Raw genomic sequence first — 19,267 nt, 5'->3', positions numbered from 1 at the left:
TGAAGGGGAGGCCTAGAAGATGAGGATCTATTTCACTTATCTAGGGCTACCAGATCTAAAATTCCACACAGTTCACAGCAAAACAATACAGAGCCTTCCCTTCTGTGTCCCGGCCCCCATTCTTTGCTTCTATTTAGCAATTCCTTGGATTGTTCCAGCCTAACAATTGTCTGGTAGCCCTAACGTACTTTGATATCAGATGTTACTTGCTCTATAAAGATCCTAGCCAGTAAAAGCCACTTTGATTAAATATGCTCCTTTTTCCTAATAAGATGCCAAAATGTGCTTTATAGAACCAAGGAAATTATATTTTAATTATTAGTGAAATCCCTTATTAATATGTTGTGATGCTTGTTCATTCCTGTGGGTAAGAACCTGCATACAAAGGACTTGCTGATAAAGTATTCCTACAGACAACTCCGTGGTTCATGAATATTAAAATTGCTAGATGAAATAGGAAATTTGTGTTTCTAGTCTCCCTTCTTTTGAGTCCATGGTTGTATTCCTTGAAAAACCAAATAAGAAAGGATTAGATGAGACCATGGGACTTGTCTTTTTTTATGTGTGTGGGCAGATTCACATACTTAAAAGTAGGTTAGAAGAACAGGGCCATACCACAAGTTTTTGTTTCTGACTACCGTTATTGAACAAGAAAAGATCAAGTTCATGAAATGAAGTTTTTAAATTTCTTTAATTCTAGCCTGTTGGAAAAATACTATTTTAAATAGCTATATATATTTGGTAGCTAAATAAATATATTGTATATAAATGTATTTAAAAAGCACCACAAGCCAAATTCTTATCATCCGTGAAGCAAAAACCTCAGTACAGTATTCTTATTCTGCATTTCTGTGCACATGCGAGCCACATTGAACTTAGTGGAACACTTCTGGATCCTCATGCATGGGATGCTGTATTTTGTACTGCTTATTTCAGTAGGTGGTCTTAATACTAATGTACTTGTTTTATTAAGTTCCTGGAGGCGGGCGGCCTTTGGATGTAAACATTGGCATATAAATTAAATAATTAACAAAGAAACACTCTGGGGCTTTAAATCCTTGCAGGAAATATGGCAGTTTGAAAAATACTGAACGAAATCTGTGGCTTGAAATCAGATCAAAGTGTGTTAGTGGAGAGTTAAATTTTCCACGTGCAGTCATGTATGGATGTTTTCTCTTTTAGAAAGCCTCAGATGATGCATTTGCAGTGTCTGTAAACATTATAATGTGCTGGCATCCCACTTACATAGTTTGACTTTGGTTTAAATTATGGTAAAAGACTCAGTACTTTGCAACAGTGCGTTTATGGTATGTTGTGGGGGCAAAGCTGAACTGGTAAGATGGAAGGCTGGAAGTCTCAAACTTGCTTCACCAGCCACATCCTAGCTCTGCCTTCCTGTCTTTTGGGGTAGTGCCTTAGTAGCTTCCCCTGCTGCCACGTAGCTTTGTGAGAACGCCTTACTTGGTGTCATCTCCCTAACCCCAAGCTGTGAGCCAGATAGGGCTCCCACACTCTGTGTGGCCTTATTGGCAATTAAAAGGGTTAAAAGAAATCTATTCTGCAAGCCGTGGGTGTGTGGCATAGAAGCATGTGACTTGAGGTTTCATCCATAGCACCACCCAAAAAAGGATCAGTGTCAGCAAAGTCAAGTCAGACTTTTTTTTTAAAAAAGAAAAAGTGTAACAACTTTAGATATTAAAACTGTGAACAATTCAGAGTTGCCTCAATAGGGCAACTGCTTCCAAATGAGAGAAAAGAGAAGAGTTTAAAATAAGATGCAATGCTTCAGCCAGAACACACGATGCCGCTGGTTGGCAACAAAGTATTATTATCATTGTTGTTATTAGAATTGATGACAAAAGGATTTTAGAGGCAAAATATTACATTTATGCCCAGTGTGAAATATAAATGAATGAAAGCTGACATTGAACATCCAACTTCCGATAGTTGTCCAGGAAAATAGAGATACTTAGGAACCCATTGAACAAATCAAAGAGTCATAGTACAGTTTCTAGCTAGACATTGGCATACTGCTACAAAAGCAGGGGTCTCTTGAAATAGCTGTTCTTTTTGTTTCAGTTTACCTGGGACATTCCTTTTCCTTGGAAAGTCCACTTCATTCAGAGGTTGCAATCTTCTAGCTCACTCCTGTTTCTAGTCCTGCACATACCTTCCTCCTCTGTCCCTTTTGGAGTTACTTTGTTTTGAAAATCCCTCAAAGTTTATATTGCTAGCTGAAGGAGGGATTGTGAGTCTCTTTGCAAACCTGCATGACAAGGAAGGGCATTGCTGCTTCATGAAGATATTGGTTATGCATCTGTTAAGCAGCCAGATATCTGTGATACCAGCTGACATTCATAGGGTGATGGTTTTGCCAATTAATGACCTACAAAACAGTACATAAGGGTAAAGTCCTGCCTTGTTCAGATAAGTTGTGTTGCATAGCCTTTACTACATGGCAGAAGATGAAAAGAGCTAACAGCTGTATTGATGGCTATGGTTGCATTACAAAGAAGATTCAAAGTAGATTCTTTTATTGGCATAAAGTAATTATCTTTCTATGCCTCTACAATGTTACTTACGACTAGTCATGTAAACTAAGTAGTTCTAGTACAGGATTTGGGTTTTATCCTTGGATAAAAAAATATTCTGTGACCAATACTGTACCACACAAACTAAAAATAAATGTTTTTCTTATTAAAATTTTCAGTAAAATCAGAAGTCCCTATGAAATTCTGTTGCTTTGTATTAGATATTCTATATTATGATATCTATTATAAGCAAATTATATTAATATTTCTCACTTGTTGAAAAAGTAATATTTATCATTCAGTAGGCATTCAAGTCTTTAGAGATACTGGATTATCATATTCATGATGTATTTCTCTGGACATTTTAATAGTTTCCCTTTCTAAAAAAATACAATGATACTTTATGAAGAAACATAGAAACTGTCATCAAGGGGACATACAGATTGATTGACCCTAAACACAAGATCTTGCTAATTGGATTCTTCTGGTGAAATCATAACATGGCTCCTCTAATGTATCATTTTGCATATTATAAATTAAACTTGTGATCTCTTTCGGGTAGATTTACACAACAGCTTTTATTAAAATCAGTGAGATGTCATCTGTCATTTTAGTATACTGAATCTTTCATGAAGTCTTAAATAATTCCTGCAGAGAATTAGTATTACAGGTTTCCATACCATATATTGTCATTTTCTCCAAATTATAAAAAGCAGGATAGGCATACAATATATCTGAAGCATTTGTGAAATTATTAATCAAGGAAAGAAATTAGGATGGAAGGAAGAACATTTTATTGACATATGTTTGCTCCTATATAACATTTATATGGGTCCCTGTGGACTTTCAGTCTGGGCTAGCATCATATCAGAGAAACGCTATCTGTATGATACTCACTTCTAAGCAAATATGCTTTAGAAGGCTACAGTTTTATTTGAGATTATTTGATACTACCTTTGGAATGTAATTAAAGCCTTGGTACAGTATGTTCCATATTATTATGAAGATCACATTGTTTAGCACAACAAAGTAAGCAAGCAATATTTTACATTTTTAAAATTTCTAATCTATTTATTTTACTATAAACTCATTCATAGTCCACCTATCCCAGTTCAGTGGATTATATACATGAATAAACATACATTGTCCTGTTAGAACCTAGCCAGTATTTTCTCAAAAGTTTATCTGTTCATATCAAAAATGAGGTCTTCTTAAACAAAAAAAGTTGCCTTGAAAGGAGGAAAATCTGGCATCTGCATACTCTTCTTTTTTAAAGAATATTTTTCTCTGAGTTTAGTTCCCAGATCATTAATGAGCAACACAGTGCAGTGAGTTAGTTGCTGTCCCTGATACATGCCTTTACATGCCCCCTGTATGCAAATGGACCAGACATTTGGCTTCCCCAATCACAACTAGGTGAAAACCATTTCAGCCACTGTGCTGGTACCAACTTATGGAAAAAAGCAACAAGATAATCTGGACTTGTTACAGGTTTATTCCTGAGTCTCCTCGGTGGCTGATCTCTCAAGGAAGAATTGGAGAAGCTGAAGCTATTATTCGGAAGGCTGCAGAAATAAACAAGATCCCAGCCCCAGCAGTACTTTTAGATCCAGTGGAGGTAAGTAATAGGGGTTGCAATTGTATATTTAAGAGCCAGTTTGGTGGAGTGGTTAAGGCACCAGGCTACAAACTGGGAGACCATGAGTTCTAGTCCCACCTTAGTCATGAAGCCAGCTGGGTGACCTTGGGCCAGTCAATCTCCCTCAGCCCTAGGAAGTGGGCAAGGGCAAACCACTTTTGAAATCTTGCCAAGAAAACTGCAGGGACTTGTCCAGGAAGTCGCCAGGAGTCAGCAATGACTTGAAGGCGCGCGCGCACACACACACACACACACACAAAACTATATATTTACATTTTTGTTGTACTCACTGTAACCTGCTATTACAGATAGGTCTCACTTATACCACTGGTCATGTTAAAAAAATGTAACTCTACTACCAGCCAAGATAAAGCAGGTGATAATTTGCATGCACCACAACTTATACTTACACCTGAGTTAATTATTACTTATTATCAGTAAGAGCCATTATGTTTTCAAGAGAGTGGTATACTTTAAAGCTTGGTTCCCTTCGGATTCATATATTGCAAGGTCTTAAAAAGCATTAACAATTTGCACTATACACCCAATTAAATGTGCAATAAAAACACCACTGTGTTTCCTTGAAGAGAACAAGAGTAGACAATATGCCATGAATGTCTGCCTGAACTTTTTAAATTAAAGAACGTATTAGATCTAGCTAGCTCAGTAACTACAGCCAAGATCAACACACCTTCCTAAAGATTCTAAATACAATGTCATTCTCCAATCTCTCTGCCTAGGCTCCACTTTTATCCCCCACAGCAGGCATTTTAATATACTTAAGAGGTGGCTTGGAGCTTGTTTGATTTCTGCTGTTATTATGCTTGTCAGCTGTGGTTCCAGTCTTGCCTGAATGCTCTGATGATGTGTACTGTGATCACATCTGTAGGGTTTATAATTCCATCCTAGATTGCTGTAGATAGTGTTTCTGGTTTGGACAAGCATGCTGCCCATTTTTCTCTAAGCTTAACAAGCTTCAGAATAACTTTATACAGTCTCCTTGTTTACCAAGAAGAAATCACATCCCTCCCCTTGTGAGCTGCAGACAAATAATGGCTTGCATCTGACTTTGATCTGGCCACAGACATAGTTGCGTAGTACTTCTTTGCGATATGGGGATTGGGCATGTTGCATTTTCCCTCCTTCCCAAACATTTAACAATAGAAAAAGTAGAGAAAATGTGCAGTCCACCTACTGTAGCTCATTTTTCATTCTGGTCTTGAGAATAAAGGCTGCTATATATTCTGCTAGTTTACTTCCTCCTGGCATTAAAAAAGGCTCTGGCTACATGTCTCTTGGTTTTAAAAACTAACAAAAAAAAAAACTTGGGAAGAGTAATGTGTTTTGGAGTCAAATGAGCAAAGGTTGAGCAGTTACCTCCAATATAATTATTTACCAGATGTGACGTGTGAAGTTGTGGTTTTCTCTCCCAATTATAAATACTTGGTTGTAGTAGGCAACAAGGCAAAAAATGGTGCAAACAAAGTAAGGATGGGTAATACATCGGTCAGCTGTGGTATGTCTCTTCATGTCTACAAGGTTTTTTTTTAACTCCATTTAACTTTAACAATGACATGCCCTTCTTCTCCCAACCCAACCCAAACCAAACCAGTCTGACTGTTAATATAAAGATTAGAGAGGAAAACAAAAGTGAACTTCTGTGGAAGGCCACAGATTCAGTTTGTATAGTGACAAAAAACTCTTGACCTTGTACTCAGAAGTCCTCTTTGACTTAATTTTACCAGGTGCATGCAAAAAAACAAAGGGTCATTTTTTAAATTATCACTTTAGGAACCCACTTTTCCCTGGCACTCCCCAACCAATTTCTAGAATGGAAAATCCAAGGAGAATGTCTAATTCTACTCTAAAGATGAAATCAAATAGCTGTATCACCGTACTATAGTAGCTGAGCGTCAAGTTGTCTCTGCTTGTTGATTGCTCTGCTTTCATACATGCTACCTCTCTCTCTAAGGAGCTGATGACTTGCAATTGCAGAAATAATACTTTTGATGGAGAAGAGGAGTTAATATATTAGTTATTTGTTTTTGGTTTTTTAATTGTGTATGAATTTACCTTCAGAATAAAAGTTTTCCCTGGGCGGTTTACAAACATATGTCTGAGATAGAAAACTACTTCCTAAGGAAATCATCCATGGAACTGGGAACTGCATCAACCTGTTGGCTGAGTCTTTTATTTCATATCTGCCTGATTTTATTTCTTGTGGCGCCCTTTCTTACTGTTTGAGCCCATATCATATGTTCTGTGTTCAGTAATAAACATCATTCATCAGGTCTCTTTTCCCAACAATCCCTGTTAACTACTAATTTAGGTTAATTCTCAAACATGGACTAAGTTTTTCACAAGAGAAAGAGAACTTTGAAAAATAATTCAATTCTGGCCTCTGAAACAGGTTGAAGTCTGTGTAGAATAAGAGTGAAAATACATAAAATTGTCAAAGTGAAAACAACCAACAAATCTCCATCTTGTTTAAATCAGTGTCTTGGTTTTTCTTTTCCTTGCCTTAAATATTTGCTATCCAGGACATTTACTTGCTTGGTTTTGGAATGTTCCCTTTTTTCTTTCTCTCCCTCCTAAGGTAGAAGATTTGAAAGCCAAGCAACATCAGGGTGTGCTTTTGGATTTGTTCAGATCACGAAACATTGCAATTATGACTATTATGTCTCTTCTTTTATGGTAAGGCTCTGACAGCAGGCTGATTAAATTCAGAGGCCCAATAATCTGTTTTTTGTTTGTTTGGGGAAAGTTATGCTGTTTGGGACATTCCAATCCTATTTATCAAATGAGATTAAATTTCATTTTTTTAATTGATCAATTTAGATAGCCGCGCTACTTGGCATACAATTGAATTACCCTTAACATGTGACTTGCCCTTAAAATGTGATAAGTAGATCATAAATTACGTATGTTTTTCTAAATAATATTCTGTGCCTGGAGGACCTTTTATTAGATTGCTTGCTGATGTGTGTGATTATGATGGGATTTTTTTGGTGGAACTGTGAGCAATGGAGTTTGTACAAGCAGAAGCACTCCAACAACAAAACTGCATCAAAACACTTGTGCTTACTCCTTATCTTAACATTTTAACCAGACAAAACTAATTACTAATCAACAGGTTTAAAGATACCACCAGACTACACAATATGACACTGTTATTGTTTCCAGCCCGGCAGATCTGATAGAAAAATAATAACAATAAAAAAACAATTTAACCAAACAATGAATAATCAAGAAAAAAGGAACCAAATTAACTTTGAGCAGCAGAAATATTTTATTCCAGTCAATTCTTTGTACAATTTTCTTTTTAATAATTTCATATTATTGAAAATACTGAACTTCATGAGTATCACTCCAAGGTGGAAACTACAAGAAATAAAGTTTGCTTGTCTAAATGGCCAGTGGGAAATTAATATTAAGAGCTATTATTAATGAAAGCACTTCTTACACAGGGTAACAATAAACATTGTCACTATACTATCAGAAGGTTCAGATAACATGGTGTTGCATAGACACCATTTATTATATAAGGTTTTCCACAATCATATATAACCTGTGCTGAACAAAAGGAGCTAGTACATATTTAACTCTCAGTTCAGTTAAATCCTTTAGCATCTCATATACTGAATTGGATAATTGAGAATCCTGAGAAGCTTCCTGTCTCCCCATATGAGCAATCAGAATTTAAAATTAGATAATTTCATTGAATGGTTTGCCTCTAACAGAGGCTTGTCATAAAACAACATTAAAGATATTTTAAGAAAAACAATCAGCCTTTCCCTGTTCTCATTAGAAGGACTGTGTTCCATTTCATCCAGGGGTATTATGAATTTATTCCCCTGTTTGATTAACATACTTTTGTGTAATTATTGGAAAACAGGAAAGCAGTATCAAAACACAGATGCCTAGAGGGGTGTATGTGTAATTTCCCAATTCATTTCAATCCATTCTCATTCAAAGAGGTGCCATCTGAAATAGTAAAATAGGAAGTAAGTCTGATCTACCATTAGGCTAATTGTGCTGTGGTTTGATTAATTAATATTAAGATCATGGCTCTTTATATTTTCTCATTTCTCTTCTATTTCAGGATGTTTACATCTATTGGCTATTTTGGCTTGTCACTCAGCACACCCAATCTGCACGGAAATGCCTACTTCAATTGTTTCCTGTCAGCAGTCATTGAAGTCCCAGCCTACGTGATTGCTTGGCTTCTCCTACGGATCTTGCCTCGACGTTATACGATATCTGGCACCCTCTTCTTAGGAGGAGGCGTTGTTTTGCTCATACAGCTAGTACCTACAGGTAGGCTGGGTGTGGGTGTGGGTGTGTGGGTGGGTGTGTGGTCAGTCAGTCAGTTATTGGTGCTGTAGATGTATTGGTAACTGACAATACTGTATGAGCAGTTGGAACAAGTGTTAAAGAATTGTGGGAGATCAAGGCTATCAAGAAGGAGGGGCTGCATTCCAGCAGGGGAAAGGAGACAAAGGGCAATACAGTCCGCAGAGGGAGCGTGAAAAGAGTAAGAGATTCAGGGTTGCTACTCCCTAGAATCTCCCAGGGTATATCCACTAGTTGCTGTAGTATAGATTTAGTTTGGCAAGATTCTATCTATAAGGTGTAAGCAAATAAAGAAACTGTACTTAACTGGACTGTTTCATCGTTGTTCTTGGGCCGGGCCTGACAAGAATTGTGTTTACACCTATATCATATGGATCCTCAATTTTCTATTATATTCCAGGAAAAATCATTGAAATAGTTTATAAATAGAGATCTGCATTCACAGAACATTGTAGGAATGTTTCTCAGTTTATCTTTGTGACTTCTGTGTATCACACATCTAGATAATGCACCCTTGCAAAATTTTGTTCAGAAAATGTCCAAAAGAGTTTGTATGTTAGATGAGCAACCATATACATTTTCTAAATAAATAAAATTTCCAGTATCAGTGCAGTTGCCTACTTTTATGTGGCCTCAGTGTTGACAGTATGGAGTCCTTGGAGCTCTCTGAGCTTGGCTGTTTTCTTGCAAACGTTTTGTTACCTGGCTAGGTAATATTTTCAGTGCTAGAATGGAATGGGGTTTGCTCTCTGTTTATATACAGTGGCATGCCAGTGTTGGTGGGGGTGGGGGTTTTGTTTTGGGTTTTTTTTCCCTCTGGCAGTTCCTTGATTAGGGTATTGTTTACTGCTGATTGTATGTCTGGTGATAATCTTGGTGTTAATCTCGGCTTATCTGGGTGATGATTGCTGGTGAGGAGATGTTCTGGTCTTTTGTTTTCCTTTTTATTGTCTCTTTTAAATAGTGTATAGATGTTGTTTATCTCTATGTGCCTGTTGATGGCTGTCTTATCTGAATACCAAGCTTCCAGGAATTCCCTCACATTTTTGGATTTAGCTTGGTCTAAAATGCTAACAGTTTCCCAGTTGAAACTATGATTAAGTCTGTCCATGTGTTGTGAGATTAAGGAGTTTTCATTGTGTCTTCTGACTGCTAGTTGGTGTTCATGGATGCGCTCTGCAAGCCTTCTGCCTGTCTGTCCTACATAGTGGTTGCCTGTATGTTGTAGATGACTCCTTTTTTCTTCTTGGGCTACTAGGTCTTTTGGTTTGCTTAAGATGTTTTGGAGGGCTTTAGTTGGTTTGTGTGCTACAGAGATGCCGTGTGGTTGCAATGGTCTGTTGGTTGTTTCTGAGACGTTTCTGATGTATGGCAGTGTTATCCTTTTCATAGCTTGTGTTGGTTGTGTTGTAGTAGGTTGAGTGGCCAGGCACTTTTTGATAAAGTTGCATGGATATCCATTTTGTTGGAAGATGTTGCATAGGTGGTCTGTTTCCTTTTTCTGCTGTTCTGGGTTGCTGCAGTGTGTTTGTGCTCGTTTGAATAATGTTCTTACACAGCTCCTCTTGTGGGAGGTTGGGTTGTTACTTTGGTAATGGAGTACTTGATTAGTGTGGGTGGTCTTCCGATAGACTTGGGTTTCTAATTTGCTGTTGTTTCCTCTACTGATGAGGATATCCAGGAAGGGTAGTGTGTTGTGGTTTTCCTCCTCTCTGGTGAATTTTATTCCTTTGAAGATGTTGTTGATAGTTTCATGTATCTTCTCTAGTTGTTCCTTTTTTATTATAACAAAGGTGTCATCTACATACCGGATCCATATGTTAGGTTGTATCTGTGGAAGTGCTAGAGTTTCTAGGCATTGCATTACAATCTCTGCTATGAGTCCTGAAAGTGGTGTTCCTATGAGGAAAATATATCTTTGAGTGAATCTTTGGGTAAAAGAAGCAAGTTTTTAGAGGCCTCAGATAAATGGGATCGCCTTAACAAAATTGAAATATAAAGGAATGTGCAGCATCCTTGAAGTTGGTGTGAACTAGGCTGATTGTAAACCCCTTATCACAAACAACCCCATAGCAATGTAAGAGAGGATGCTTTCTTCCTGGTAGTTGGCACCTCAAACCAATTTGTTTCTTCCTCTCTGACACTATTGCTTTCCTTATAGATAGCAGTTGTTCTGTCCTTATAGATAGCAGACAAAAACAGGGACAGACAGTAACTTCAGAAGTATTGCACATATAGGTATGCCTGCATCATCATATGAATATGTATACGTATGCATTCTTTTCTCTTCCCCTTTCTTGTAGAACTGTATAAATATCAGGGCATCCATTTTGCCTAGAGGAGAGTATCTCCCACTAACCTTTGGTGGGGTCCCCCTCCAGTACGTACTGCCTAATAAACACTGCAGTGAAGCCTTGATTATTTTGCATTTGTGTCCTGTGTTTTGATTCCACAATCCCATGGGTGTGCCTCGGATTTGTTGGCATATTTGTCCATCAAACTGAAAATAGGTAGTGAGGCAGAGTTGATGAGGTCCATGATTCTGGGTATTTCGATCTGGGTGTATTTGATTAGGTCAGGTGTGTTATGTAGTACTGCTGATATGGATTCTTTCGCTAGTTCTGGGTTTATGGATGTAAAGAGTGCTGTGACATCAAATGAGATCATAATTTCATCTTCATCTTTGTGTACATCTTTGATTTTCTGGAGGCACTGTAGTGAGGAGTTGATAGAATATTCACTCTTCTCTGTGAGATATCCAGGCTTTTCTCTCAGTTCTTTCGGTATGTTGTATGTTGGAGTCCCTGGTAAAGATACAATTGGTCGATGTACACATAGATGAAGATGAAATTATGGTCTCATTTGATGTCTGTCTGATTATACTTTGGATTTGAAAGACCCTTCCTTTGCATGTCTTTAATTTTCATTTTCAAACCCAACAAGCTATTGTTCCTTTAGAGAAGAAGCAACACTGAACAAACAAATGAAATCAAATCAATCTTCATTATGGTCACAGACCAGCATAATACTGAATAGTTATTTTGCATGGTTTCTACTTCAGGTTTTGAGGTACAGAAACCCCTTTACCTCTTGAAGACCTGGTATTTGAATCTATGCTCATGGATTGCTGAATCCATCAATTCTGGTGTCCTGGCTTATTAAGTGTGCTGTAGATATGTGGCAAAAAATAGCTAGAAAGGCTACTAGTGAGTTACATGCTCTCAGAGCTGACCATCATGCCTGCAGTTTCACATGGTTACAGTTGTGCTTCACTTAGGTCTCATCTTTGTGAAGCGGTGTTGCTTGGATAGCTACTTCATGACAAATGCCTGCATTAATTGGGTGATTTTGCCAGTAGTTTTCTCCCTAGCTTCTGACAGCTTGCTAGCAATTTTTGTGTGATATACAACCATAAAGAGGTAAGATGGGTTAGTTATTTGTGATTCTTCAAGTGATCTTTCACTCTTCAATAGTCATCTTTGCATTCATACCCACTTCTGTTCTGGAGATGTCTATATTAGTATTATGGTTCTCAAGGCTTTTGTGTTAGTTTTTGAGAACTCTAGGGATGATGCAGATTAGGCCTTAAGAGCATGCCCAAGGAGGTTTCTCATTAAAAGTCTTCCTCAGCTTTGTAAGTTTCCTGAATGAAGCTTGCACAAGTGCATCATACTTAGGTGAAAATGCATAGGTGCTCCTTTAGTGGTAATCCCACTGTAAGCACTCTGTTTTTCTCAGTCATGTGCCCTCTTAGTTCTTCAAGTTACTTGTACAGTTGCAGACAGAGATAACTTTACTTTAGCTGTTCAAACTAACAATGACATACCTAGGTATTGATTTGATACTCCTAACACTGCCGAAAACGCATGAAGTAAGGAAACATAATTGAGGTAAAAGCAGGACTTGTGCAGAGTTGATTAATAAAAGAAGCATAGAAGTTTTATTTCTTCTTTTACTTCTTCCCACAGATCTCCACATTCTGTCTCTCATATTAGTGATGCTGGGGAAATTTGGGATCACATCTGCCTTCTCCATGCTTTATGTCTACACTGCAGAACTCTACCCAACCATAGTAAGAAACATGGCAGTAGGTGCTGCTTCCATGTCATCCCGGGTGGGCAGCATTATTGCACCATACTTTGTTTTTCTGGGTAAGAAACAATACAATTTAAACGTGCTCAAAATAAAATGCTCCCTAGTTTAACTTCCAGATGATGGAGAAATACTCAGAAGGCTTTTCTGTGATCTCATTAATCCTGTGTTTATTTTCTAGGCTTGAGTCACATCTTCCTTCAAAAGACCAGATATTCAGTGCAAGCCATCATTATTCTTGTGGAAGCACTTTATTCCTAGTTATTTTACAATGGTGGATTATAATTTATTACCAGTAATTCTTAATAGAGAATCAGTTTGGTGTAGTGGTTGAGGCATCAGGCTAGAAACAAGGAGAATGTGAGTTCTAGTCCTGCCTAGGCACAAAGCCAACTGAGTGATCTTGGGCCAGTCACTCTCTCTCAGCCGTAGGAAGAAACAGTGACAAATCACTTCTGAAATCTTGCCAAGAAAACTGCAAGGACTTGTCCAGGCAGTTTCCAGGACTCCACACTGACTTAAAGGCACAAAAGCAACGAACAAGATTACCAAGGAATCTATATTTAGTTGCATAGTGTGCAATACTGAAACATGGATTTCAGACATAGGCATTAATTGCCAATCATTCATAAGTCTCACCTAATAAATCACATTCTAAACCTTTGAATTCTCTAAATCACACCTTCTACCTAATACTGAGGTGATGTACAGTAAAAACATCCATTAAAATATATCATAAAACATCTGGTTCACAGGAGCAAAAACTGCATAATAAAATCACATGACAAAATAGTATAAAACAGTGCATGTTGGATAGTACAAAATAACATTAAAAAAAAAAACAGTAAAGATCACGAAAGATTGCTGTTAGGGATAAAATGAATAAATCCATCTGTGCTGCCTTGAAGTCCAGGAGGAAAGGGCAGGAATCAAATATGCTAAAGTGATTATGAATTAATGTGGTGACATTCTATAATAAACCTGCTTTTTGTGTTTTACTAGGTGCCTATGGTAGATTTCTGCCTTACATCCTCATGGGCAGCCTAACGGTATTGGTAGGGATTCTCACCCTCTTCTTTCCCGAAAGTTATGGGAACCCTCTGCCAGAGACATTTGATGAGATGCTGCAAATTAAAGGGTAACTTGATTTTACTGAAATAGAATTCCTCACTGCATTTCATATGAAGTTTAGTGAACTTCAAGCTAAAAGGCAGAAAGTAATTTTGTGTACTTCTGTACAAATACCAATAGAAACTAGAAGCTGAATGAAAACAAAAAGGAGGCAATTTTTAAGGTTCTCTTTACTTGTTTCTCATGCTTCTACACTTTGGAAGCTTTATGGAAAAATGCTGGATGTTTTGATTTTCTTAATTATTCAGAAATAAATGAAAAGACCTTCTTTACCTCATCTATCTTCCATTATGTGGGTTCTTTAAGAAATTATGAATACATTATCCTCAAACTTAATATATTTCCTCCTCAGTCTTGTTATTTATTTTTTCAGTTCCATATTAAAAGTTTATCAGAAACAGTTGAGATGGAGAAAAATATAGGATTAAGTATTCCATACCTTTACTCTCTTGATATATGGATATCACATCAGGCCTGGAACATGTTAATGTATTATTCTATTATTTGACAAATATTTTCACAATAAAGAATAAAGAATGGTATCCTAAGACAGATGAGTAAAGAATGCTGGTAGCAGCGTACACCAAGAGCCTATACCCACCAGATTCACCCAAGGCATGAAGGTCATTCCAACTGTCTAGCTGCCCTTTGCTGGGCAGCAGTAGCACAGGAGGATACTGGAGATGGAGGATCACTTTAATGACAATGGCAAAAATATCATTTTTTTACTGTGCAGAAGAAGGCAGTAGTAAGCCATTCCTGTATTTTTCCAAGTAAACCACATAGATAGACAAGATGAAGTGCTTGATGATATAACACCAGGTAATGAACTCCTCAGCATGCTACTAAGAAACACCAACTTGATGGCACATAATTTAAAAGCTGGTAGATTATTATATAAAGGTTCTGATAGTATGGTTCTTAATTACAATGGAGGCCTTCTTTTCTGTTACTGATTGTATGCTTTTGTTCTCTTAAAATCTTAGGTCAGTTCTCTTGACCAGTTCTCCTGACCAATTATTCTGTTGCATAACAGAACTTCTGATTTATTTTAAATTTATATTTTTCTCTTCTATACAGATATGCCAAATAGAAAGTAGGTTTACCTTATTGTGCATTGCATAATACATGGTGTAAATGTAAAAATAAAAATTTTATCCATAGCAGAGTCCAATGCTTTTTTTGTTTTCTTCATAAAACCTGCATTGGCTGAAGAAAAGAATTCCGTGAGGGACTATAGACTTTCAAAGTAAATAGACATTTTCTCAGTAATGAGTGGGTCTCAGTAATGAGAGCAGAGTTTTAAGTTCATTCTTGCAGCACATCTCATTCTCAAATCCTAATATTCTGACTCTATGAGCCTATGCATGATTACCCAGAAGTATGTCTTTCATTCAGTTTGGTAGGAATAATTTCCTAGTCCCTGTCTTTGGGCCTGATTTAATTAGTTTAGAGCCATTTCTTCCTTGGTAGTTCACATTATACTGAAGGGTATTTTGATAAAACAGCATTAAAACGAAGTTTCCTTTGGAAAGTAAGAAAACTAATTGTTTGCTGCTGTCATTTCTAATATGCATACTTTCCTGTTTGTTTTTAGATTCAAAAACAGAAAACACCTCTACAAAGTAGAGAATTCAGAGCAAAATGAACTGACCATCAAGAATCTGAGATCATTTTGATCATATCAGTTGAATGGACAAATTCATGGTTAACTGTAATTTTAAAGATACATGAAAGTCAGTAACACTACTAGAGAGACTTGCCCTAATGATCCTGCAGTTCTCAAAAACACTGATGTACCAAATATGTGGAATTGCTGTTAAATTGCTGTGTTGGCACAAGTTACTTTTATCAGTAATTATTTCTATTCCTTGGTTTGGGATTTGCATTTTTGTGAGGTCTTGAGTATTTTCATCTCTTCTTGAGGTGTAGGGATTATTTTATTGCGGTATATGTATTTTTATACTTTATATAACATTTTAGTTTATAATATGTGTTTCTTTGAACTCCAAATGGCACTTTTAAAATGCTCTAAAGTCTGGATTAAGATACTATAATGTTATGCTTTAGAAAATAAATGGCAGCATCTTTTATGCATAGGGCTTTATCTTGTAAGGCTCACTTGAACATTTTTTAAAAGAAAAATAACTTTAAAAGAGAACATTGACTATAATAAAATGTCATTATAAACTTTAAAAGTTATTTTTAAAAGCAAAGCACATGTTTTGAAAGTAGAAGTAACCTATAACAATATTTTCCTCCATCAACCTGAAAATAGTTCTGAAAATCCACAGTCCTAAAACCAACCATCATTAGCTTGTTATACTGTGTCTTTGACTGTCAAAGAGAGAACAATGCCCACAATATGTAGACACAATTTCTCTACTCTGCATTCTGGTTACTTATATGTTATAAGCCAAATTCATTCACTGGGCCCAAATACAGCTCTTTAATTGATTATTTTCTTCAGTGAGAAATATTATAAATCAGGTAATACCTTGGATGGAAGTTGGCCTGCCAGAAGAAACTGGATTTTTTTAAAAAATATTTACCCATTTTAGGTTTTTTAGGACATGATAAAGCAAGTACTTAAAAATGACTGCATATATGAGCTTGTGAGCAAATTCTCTGCTGAGAAAGTAATATTGATAAGATAGTGATTAAGATCAGGTATTCACACAAGAATCAGATTTTTACATACAGTAGCAATTTGTTACCCATTTAACACTTAAATTCTTTCTCTGTTTTTTGCCAACAAAATCATATGCCCACATCTATTCTTTGGTTTAATGGCTCAAAATGGCTATTTTGATGAGGAACATTTATATGAAAATGCAAAGTACTGTAATTCATATGTTACCAGCATCATGGGAGGAAACAAGCTTTCCTGCTTTTACTGCTTGAGTATTGTTCCTGGTAATGTACTAATCAGATTTAATTCATTAAAAAAAGTATGCAATCCACTTCTTTTCTTAAAGCTCAAAGTTATAACTGTAGCAAAAGAGATATGCTGTGTTTTTATACCATTAATCTGAACACAGTATGCTTTGTTATAATACTATTAGTTCAGAAAAATTTGTTTTACATATGATCTTAGATCAACCTTCTCCAGCGTAATGATCCCAAGATAATGTTGACTATTGATAAGAATGATGGAGTTTATATTCCAATATAGGTAGTCCTTGCTTAGCGACCATTCATTTAGCGACCGTTCAAAGTTACGACAGTGCTAAAAAAATTACGGCCAGTCCTTGCACTTATGATCATCGCAGCAGCCCTGTAGTTGGTCACGTGATTGTAATCTAGCTGCTTGGCAACCAGCTCGCACTTATGACAGTTGTAGTGTCCTGGGGTCACCTGGTCGCCATTTGTGACCTTCCCAGCTGGCTTCTGGCAAACAAAATCAGTGGAGAGCTGCATGATTTGCTCAACAACTGTGTGATTCACTTAACAGCCACATGTTTTTGCTTAACGATCACCCCACTTAATGACAAATTTTCTGGTCCCTATTGTGGTCATTAAGCAATGACTATGTGTACATCTTACTATTCTGGACATTATCTGTGATGGATAAGGCTTCAGGAAGGCTGTCTTAGATTTTTCTTAGGATGGAGCAAAAGTTTTAAATATGGCAAGGAATTTTTCTAACCGCTCCTCTGAAAACTATAGGTTGATAGCTTCACATTCCTTCCACACAGAGGACCCGTATCTACCTTGGAAAAGAATGGCCAAAGGCAAAAGCAACAGAATTTTTTACCACAACCATAATTTTTTATGGTTCTGGTATAACACATTTCCATATAGCATGACTCTTCTAGTATCTCAAGTTATTTGTAAAATTGCCAGTTTCTGAGTTAGAAACTATAGCTGTGGATCCACAGTGTTTTTTCAGGTTTCTACCTATGACAAACTGGTAGGATCCTGAAACACCTCTTAGAAAAAAGAAGCTCGTGCTAATTGCTTTCTCAATAAAAATCTGTGAGATAAAATTGTTTAATAACATTATAATCTGGCAATACATAACATATTTGTTAGGGTTTTTCTTAATATGATACAGAACACAGACACACATACTATATTTTGTTTTTCCAAACCATATTTTATTGTACAAAAATAAACTCCTAGCTTATTCTATTATCTATTTTTATCTAACTATTTCTATTCTTATTTAATCTATACATTTTCTATCCCTATGTTCTATTTCTATGTTCTTATTCCTATGTATAACTTTACCAATTTTTCTTACCTTAACTATTTCTTAGCTCTTAGTTCTCTAAATCCTCCCTTTTTCTCCAAGTCTTGTAGCCAATCTTATTCCATTTTAATGTGAAAAAACCCTTTTTACTCCTTTGTAGACTTGCGAATGGGCTTTTCTCTCCCCTCAGCACTTACAGTCCTCTGTTCCTAGAGCAGGTTTGTAGAGCGCTGCACCTGGGTGGCTAAACGCAGTGGGCTTGGTTCAGTTTGCAGGTTTCCAGTGGTTTTTAGACTCTAGTCTGGCTCTCTCCCACCCCTGTCTCAGCGGTCTTGCAGCTCCAAGAATTTACATTTTTCTCTTGCTTTCTGAAGCATTTTTTCTCTTCGCTTGCCTTACTGCTGAGGTGCTTGCCTTTAGGTGGGGGTCTTCTCTTTCCCCAAGAATCTTCCTCGTGTAACTCCTTTCTTGACACACCCATGCACATGCTGGCTTTCAATTCCTTTTTTATAAAACAAATTCTCCAATTAAGGAGAGGGTGAGGCTGTTTTAACCCTTCTTCCCGGATAGCACCAAAACTCTGGATCCCAGGAGGGAAGAATTTCCTGCTCACTTCAGGTGGTGAATTCATTCTTCCACAATATTATATATAAATATTTTAAACAAAATAATGGATTCCTCTACAATTTTACATTGTTGTAATTGTCACTATTTCGTAAACAATATTTGTGGTAATTTTTGGAGAACCTAGTTTTCCCAGAGTTTCTTCATTGTTTAAGAGTCTTGATTTTTAGTTAAACAGTTTCCAATTTAGAAAGCTGCACTTTCTAGAAGATTGTGACATTGTCGTTTTGTTTTTCATTTCTGTAAAGACTATTACAGTATTACCTGATCTAGTGCAAGTTGTAAGGATATTTTAGCCTTTTGAGATATATCCTTAGTTTCCTGTAACATAGCTGCTTTTATCTAATGAGGTCCAATTTAGTAGTTGAAGAAATTCTGCTGAAGAAAGTGACGGTTGTATTTCTTTTTGCATTTCATTACTAAGTAACTGAAGTTTATAACAATATATAATAAAACTGAAGATTTTTGACATGTTGTTCTACAGTATTGGTCCTATAATTACTTATTTTGAGGAAATATTTTTCAGTAAAGTGTACATTCTTTGCCAATATAGATTCTTCTCAGGGATTTTCCAGATAGTGATTGCGATCTCCCAAAGACAGTATATGGAAGGAGGACCAAGGCGAGTCATTTTCCAGTTTTATTCCTTCCTTTATCCTGTTTCATCTGTAAAACATAACAGTGGTGCTAGCCAAAGCTTTA

The 19,267-nt window shown here is 36.6% G+C and overlaps 1 protein-coding gene across 1 annotated transcript in view; it reads left to right on the top strand.

The window, feature by feature from the left end:
• The window catches only part of SLC22A4 (solute carrier family 22 member 4), a 59,387-nt gene extending 40,575 nt beyond the window's left edge, over positions 1–18,812 (top strand). Inside the window, exons 5-10 of the mRNA XM_088133733.1 lie at positions 4,023–4,149; positions 6,767–6,864; positions 8,273–8,487; positions 12,492–12,674; positions 13,618–13,753; positions 15,344–18,812. Of these exons, the coding sequence (XP_087989859.1) occupies positions 4,023–4,149; positions 6,767–6,864; positions 8,273–8,487; positions 12,492–12,674; positions 13,618–13,753; positions 15,344–15,425 (841 nt within the window). The 3' untranslated portion in view covers positions 15,426–18,812. The remainder of the gene's footprint in view (positions 1–4,022; positions 4,150–6,766; positions 6,865–8,272; positions 8,488–12,491; positions 12,675–13,617; positions 13,754–15,343) is intronic.
• Positions 18,813–19,267: the final 455 nt, after the last annotated feature.

This window comes from Python bivittatus, unplaced genomic scaffold (assembly GCF_059951505.1).
Source record: "Python bivittatus isolate LINGU-HERP-01145 unplaced genomic scaffold, Pbiv_v1 ctg000080_np1212, whole genome shotgun sequence".
Classification (NCBI taxonomy): domain Eukaryota; kingdom Metazoa; phylum Chordata; class Lepidosauria; order Squamata; family Pythonidae; genus Python; species Python bivittatus.
The sequence above is the reverse complement of the archived record's forward strand: the minus strand, read 5'-3'. Positions and strand labels throughout refer to the sequence as shown.